General features: G+C 32.2%; 1 protein-coding gene across 2 annotated transcripts; it reads left to right on the forward strand.

The window, feature by feature from the left end:
* The first annotated feature begins 2868 nt into the window (after nt 1-2868).
* LOC120168804 (protein REVEILLE 6-like) lies at nt 2869-6096 on the forward strand. Of its 2 annotated transcripts, none has more exons than XM_039177123.1 (9): nt 2869-3144; nt 3756-3813; nt 4222-4345; nt 4430-4603; nt 4711-4815; nt 4895-5004; nt 5092-5151; nt 5816-5876; nt 5980-6096. In XM_039177123.1, exons 1-9 carry the CDS (start codon nt 2924-2926, stop codon nt 5991-5993), a joined length of 927 nt encoding a protein of 308 aa, XP_039033054.1. In that variant the 5' UTR covers nt 2869-2923; the 3' UTR covers nt 5994-6096. The 2 variants fall into 2 exon arrangements, with proteins under 2 accessions (XP_039033054.1, XP_039033055.1); XM_039177124.1 differs by having other exon boundaries at nt 2870-3144; nt 5816-5895; nt 5980-6086.
* The last annotated feature ends 490 nt before the right edge of the window (nt 6097-6586 follow it).

The raw sequence follows: 6586 nt of genomic DNA on the forward strand, positions 1-6586 counted from the left end.
TCATTTTTGCATGTTTTCCAGATAGATTTTCAAAATAAAAACATTCGAATCAATATTGAGAATAATATTATCTTTTCATTTTGGTATGAGTGATAAATGATTGCTTTAAGGCATGGGATGTCATTTATTCTCGATTGGAAATCATTAGATATTATCGTTTTCACTCGAATCGCTATTGAATTTTAAGACAAAATAGTATTATCTCTTATTTCAATTGGGTAATAAATGACTGTTTTAATGCACGAAAGGTCATTTGTTCTCGATTGAAAATAATTAGATATTATTGTTTCCATTCTTAAAATTATTTTGGGTGTTATTATTTTGAAATTAATGGTGAAATTTATAATGGAATTTTAATATTTCTTTATTTCGATTGGAGTAAGAATCGATTGCTTCAAGGTATGAGAGATCAATTCTTCTCGATAGAAAATAATTAAATATTATTATGTTTCATCCAAAAATTCAAATAATATTATTTTTCGGGAATCTTAAATTAAATTATACTCGAACTTATAAATCTCATTGAAAAGACAATTGATTAATCGATTAGGTATTGATTTAGGGCGTTGTAGGGGTGCTAATCCTTCCTCACACGTAACTGAATCCCAAACTCGAATTTTGGTAACGCATACCGCAAGTTTGTCATTTTAATTAAAATTAATATTTTTTTTAAATGCAAATATTTTTTTGGGTGTCCAATCACACCCTAATCAAAAATTAGTGGCAACTCCTCGAACCACGTTTTATCATTACCCGGCCATCAAAAAATCATTTGGAAACGAGACCCCCTATTTTCCCCATTCAGAAAAAACCGTTTCGATAGTTATTATTGATAAAATTATTAGGGTTCTCTTTAGGTTAGTTTTCTCTCTAGTGTTTTTCCCTTCTTTTCGAAGTGTCATTTTAAGTGACGAATTAATGTTATCGTCTCTGTTTTTCTTGTTTTTTTTCTTTTTTGCTTAAATATTTTTATTTAAATTTAAATAAACATATTTCTTATTTTGATATCTTTCTTTTCACATATTCTTGAAGCGTTTATTTTTGTTTGTTTTTATGACATGATTGTTCCTTTGATTTTATAGTACAATTTTATCTATCATTATGATGATTTGACATTTCATGTCGCATTCATCACGGCATATCTCCATATCACGAACGATCGATAGTCTCATGCATTCAAAATTGTCCGCAGTGCAATCTATCAGATTGGTTCTCTCAATTTCTATGTCTACGTCAATTTCGTGTCTAGTTTTGAATAGAGACATTAAGATTGTTAATAATTACTAAGTTTTTTGGAAGTTGAAATATGTATTCAAAGGAATATTTTGGTTTTATCATTCTTCACGCCTTTTGAATTTTTATGTTAGAATTATATTACCTTTGTTGTACCTTGCCCTTTGTTTAAAATATAAGTGAGAAGAAGAGATATTCCAATATTCCAGAATTTGCATTCAAAAAGTAGCCATAACTGATTCCTATTATTACCCTGAAAACTATAACATGTGACATTATTAGGTGCCAAGACCTGAGTTTCAAAATTCCAAAATTCTCATTCTCATTGCTTTGTTTTTTTTTTTTGGGACTACTTTTAATGTAGCTATAGACACTGGTGGATGTACAACAAGCTTCTTAGGATGTATACGTATTTATTTTAAAATTCAATTTTTTTTAATTAATTATCTATTTTATTAATTATATTCATTTTAAAATTTTATTTATACTTATTCATATAAAAAATTTATATTATTAATATATATATATATCCATCTTCAAAAATAGTTTTTAATTCATCACTCAATATATATTTCGTATTTATTTCACATTCGGCCACCCTCATAAATAAACGGCCCTAATCCAAGGAAGAAAATATCTGATAATATCAGACGAAAAAATATATCAAAAGAAAAAAGCAACCAAAAAGAAAACTAAGGGGACCCACTCTTAAATATCTGGTGCAAATCATGTGGTTATATTGCTGCCCACTTATCACATTGGACATCTCCACTTCTTCTGCTCCTTTACTCGTGCCACGTGCCCTTCGGTGGGAACACCTATTTCTCTTCCGAAGTTGACCTTTCCCTTTGTTTTCACCTCCTCTCTATTGGGTGTAGACAAATTCCCGTGTATCCTAATTAGCCTAACCCATTTGCTAAAGTCAAATAATGGCCATCCATTTCCTAATGAAAATAAACATATTATCCGTACTTGATTACAACGAAATTTTTTTGACGAGTTACACAATCACATAATTTAATGATAGAATTTATAGATATTAACTTAAATTTTTAAAATGCAAAGAAGTCTAAGTTAAAATTTTTATAAATTTTGAAGAATTCAATTTAATTTTTTTTTAAACAATTGAGGTCTAATTAAATTTTTAAAAATACGATATGTTTAACGAGAATTTTAAAAAATTATAAGAAAGGTTTAATTAAGAAAATTAAAAAAAATTAAAGCTTAATATGAATTTTTAAATTTTTTATAAAGGATCAATTATATTTTTTAAATTTTAAAGGTTTAATTTAAAAAAAAATTAGAATCAACATCCTCACATCTATCCACTTAATTCCGTCATTGCATATAAATTGCGATTAATTTTGGATATCTAGTATATCCTATAAAAAGATTTAATAAATACTCGTCTATAAAAAAATTATTAACATCTTGATTTTCAATTCTTACGTAAGAAGGCTTTTTCCTTTTAACATTTATAAATTAAAAAAAAAAATTATTACACAAGAATATTACAAGTTTAAATAATTTCCCTTGAAGCCGTGGCAGATTCTTATTGGCCGCTTATACACCTCAGATGAAGAAGGAGAAGCATTGGATTAAATCCCGAGCCTTTATATGCAAACTCTACCGCCTTCCCCAACTGTCGCGTTTCTGATATTTCCCCGTTTCAAAGCTAAAGAAAAATTATATGGTATCCCAAAACCCGAATTCGGCTGACGGATTTTACCTTGATCCGACTGGAATGGCTTTCCCCGGTCTCGGTACCTTAGATGCCACAGCTACGGCGGCCTCCACTGCTTCATCTTCCGACGATTCCAATAAGAAAATCAGAAAGCCCTACACCATAACCAAGTCTAGAGAGAGCTGGACTGAACCTGAACACGACAAGTTCCTCGAAGCTCTCCAACTGTAAAGTCTAAACCAGTTTCCTCTTTAACTCTACCAATTTGATTTGCTTCCATTTCAAAATAGGGTTTTTTTTTCTTTTCTGAAAATTGTTTATGATTGTTTTTTGCAATTAAAGTTTTAAGGTTTTCGTAGTCCCCCCCCCCCCAAAAAAATTTCTTGTCACCTGTGTAGTATGCGTTCCTTTCCTTATTATGTTCAGTTAGCTTTAGGTTTCATATCTAGCTGAAAAGGCACTGAATTGTGATAAGCTTGTTTGTATATTTGAAGACTTGATAGCAAATCCTCCAAGCTTCCAAACTGTAAATTGTAGAATCTGTTTTGATGGTACTATACTTTTTTAACCACTGTGAAAGTTGTACTCTTTTGAATGTTTTACTGTTTTTTCATTTTTTAACTTTTTTATAGAGACAACATGACATCGGTTACTTAAAAGGATTTTGTAGATTTTGACTTAGTGAAGTTGTTATACTAGTTCTTTTTTCTCTTTCTTTTTTTGGGGGATGGGGGTTGTTACATTGGTTTCATGTTCGAATCATGTTTTTTCTGTAAGTTTATTTGCTAAAGAGGTTTTTCTTGCTCTCACCATTTTCCCCCTCCTTGATTCTGTTCAGCTTTGATCGTGACTGGAAAAAGATTGAAGCATTTATCGGTTCAAAGACTGTTATTCAGGTAAGCTTAAATATACCCAACATTTTCCTTAGGCAAGTTTAATTTTGCATTTTGGAAGGAAAGAGAGAGGAGGGTTGAGCAATGAAGGATATCTTTATTCTTGTCGGCCATAGTTACTTAGTATTCTCTCCTTTGCATCCTATATTTCAAGTTTCATTTTGTATTTTGGAAGGAAAGTGGTAGGAGGGTTGAGGAATGAAGGACATTTTATTCTTTTCGGCTATAATTACTTGGTAATCTCTCCTTTGCGTCCTACACTGCTTTCCAATGTTTTAATAGAAGGCAACAAATTTGCTATAATGTGAAAATCAATTTAATTTCTATTTAAAGTGTTCTAAAACAATTAAACCAATGGTCATCAGTTCTTGACAAAAATTTGAAGTGAAGTGCCTCTTTTTTTGCGTGCAGATTCGTAGTCATGCCCAGAAGTACTTTCTAAAGGTTCAGAAAAATGGAACAAGTGAACACCTTCCTCCACCCCGACCTAAAAGAAAAGCAGCTCATCCATATCCTCAGAAAGCCTCGAAAACTAGTAAGGATATTCTGTCTGAAATAAGAGTTGTAATTTTAGTACAAACTTGATATAATAATCCTATGTGTTTGTAAAATCTTGCAGCTCATGGAAACCCACAACTATCAGGCTCTTTACAGTCGTCAACTGCTTTACTTGACACTGGATATGCTCTGACATCTGATCCCTCGGCGATGCTTATGGACCCTATTACCAGTGCTGCTGCATCTTCATGGACAAGCAAAGAACAAACGATCAGTTTGTCACAAGCTAAAAATGGTTTCCTATTCTTCCTAATTGTAGTATTCAAACGTTGGAGTCATTTGCAGTGACTGCTTTTAAAATCTCTATGATTTTGATTATATGTAGTATATTTTCCCTTATAGGTTTAGGGTTAGCCAATAACTCTTGTAGTAGTACTGAGGATACCCCGAAGACGAGACAAATTGAGGAAATAGCTGCTCAGAGAAATCACAGTCATGCACTAAGAGGTTTGTGTTCTAATGAAAATTTGTAATATCTTATACCGACATCCTCGAGCCCTTTTAACTTGTTTTTTGTTTGCTGCAGTGTTACCTGACTTTGTTCAAGTATACAGTTTCATTGGCAGTGTCTTTGATCCAAAAGCTACTGGTCATCTGCAGAAACTTAAAAAGATGGATCCTATTGATGTTGAAACTGTATGTTATATTTTTAACATGGCGATTTATACAATCTTGCCTGATATTTTTGCAGATATTATTGCTTATATTTCTTCTCCTGTGTAGATTTTGCTGTTGATGAGGAACCTCTCCATCAATTTGGCAAGTCCTGATTTTGAGGATCACGTATGTTTCTATTTCTGAGATCTCCCTATTGGGTTACTTTTCCTTCATGGTGTGCATGATGTGGTTGAACTAGTAGCATTGCTTTTGCTTTTTGTAGGTCTATCAATAGTTATAGCCTGTTTTTAATAGGTCAAGTGGTTTGATGTGAACAGATGTTTCATTTGCAACATCCTTCGGTGTCAACCATTTGCAGCACTGTGCTTTCTGCCATGTAAACTAAAATGAGTTCTCTGTAGTTGGCATTGAGTATTATGATTTAAAGTATGATGATGATTCTTATGAATTTAAGATATTATTGCATATCTTGGGTGAAATTGGCTTCCTGCATGATTTATTTTGCATGTTGGAAGTTGTTTTGTGATACTGTTCTGTCATTATCCAGAAAAGTATGGTTTGTTAGAAATAAGCATGTATTGTCTGATGAGGCTGAAAATATAAAGGATGGGTAACACACACATGTATGCATGCGTACATGTGACCTGCATTTTAGGAGCATAGATCGTCTCTAATTTTTGTTCCCGGGGCTGTACACTTACAAATATAGTTCCTTTGAACTTCCTGGCTGTGAATCTTTTACTTTGGCTTGTTTTGTTGGACTCCTATTCATGCCTACATAATTTACAAATATAGTTTTTCTGAATTCTATGGGTTTTTTTTAATGCAGAGACGGTTGCTTTCATCGTATGAGATATCCACAGATAGCCTTGATGAGGACCGATCACAAAGTATGACTTAAGATTGGAGGTGATGAGAGTTTCTTTAATTTAAGCAGAGCGTAATGTTAGTTTTTAATGGTATGGAGTATTGACTCTGATTTCATCATGGCAGGCCAAAAGGGGTAGATTACCAGGATGATGTGTGTTAGTATATACAGTGTTGGTAGGATCAGCGGCTTCGAAATATGCAAATAAATTTCCTGATTCTGCTGTCATATTGAAATAATATTGAAAGAGGAGTTGAAAGAAGCGAATGCAGAATCGAAGGAGAAGAATCAGCATGAGTGTACAGTGCTTTTTCTTTTTCTTTAAAGGCTATTTTGTACAGTGCTGGGATTTAGGTATATGTGTTAAGTTTTTCATTTGCATAATTTTTATTAATGATATTAAAATATTTGTAACGTATTCTGTTGCTTTGGTGCACTATCACTGAACTAGAAACTTCTAATCTAATGCAAACCATAGCCCACTTCATCAGTAACTTGAACTAAAGTATGGTAGTTATCCTCTCTTTATACCAACAATGGCCAGTTTTTTTCGTATGGTATTTTTTTTTCTGTGTAACAGCTCTTTCTTATTTAACATAAGAATAAAGTGTCCAAATTAAGCGATTTAGTGGTTAAAAGGATAGTTGTTATCTTTAGAATATCAAGTCTGAGTATATCATTTGTAACGATGTTTAAATTTACGTTGTTAAAAAATTGTGGATGTTCGCAAAA

The sequence above is a fragment of the Hibiscus syriacus genome, unplaced genomic scaffold, assembly GCF_006381635.1.
Source record: "Hibiscus syriacus cultivar Baekdansim isolate YM2019G1 unplaced genomic scaffold, ASM638163v2 tig00003041_pilon, whole genome shotgun sequence".
Lineage (NCBI taxonomy): Eukaryota > Viridiplantae > Streptophyta > Magnoliopsida > Malvales > Malvaceae > Hibiscus > Hibiscus syriacus.

Bases quoted from the DNA above. Each gene is read 5' to 3' on its own strand.
- LOC120168804 (XM_039177123.1), top strand. From the start codon at position 2,924: ATGGTATCCCAAAACCCGAATTCGGCTGACGGATTTTACCTTGATCCG. The intron at 4,346-4,429 runs GTAAGGATATTC...AAAATCTTGCAG, and splicing joins TCAGAAAGCCTCGAAAACTA to CTCATGGAAACCCACAACTA. The intron at 4,816-4,894 runs GTTTGTGTTCTA...TGTTTGCTGCAG, and splicing joins TCACAGTCATGCACTAAGAG to TGTTACCTGACTTTGTTCAA.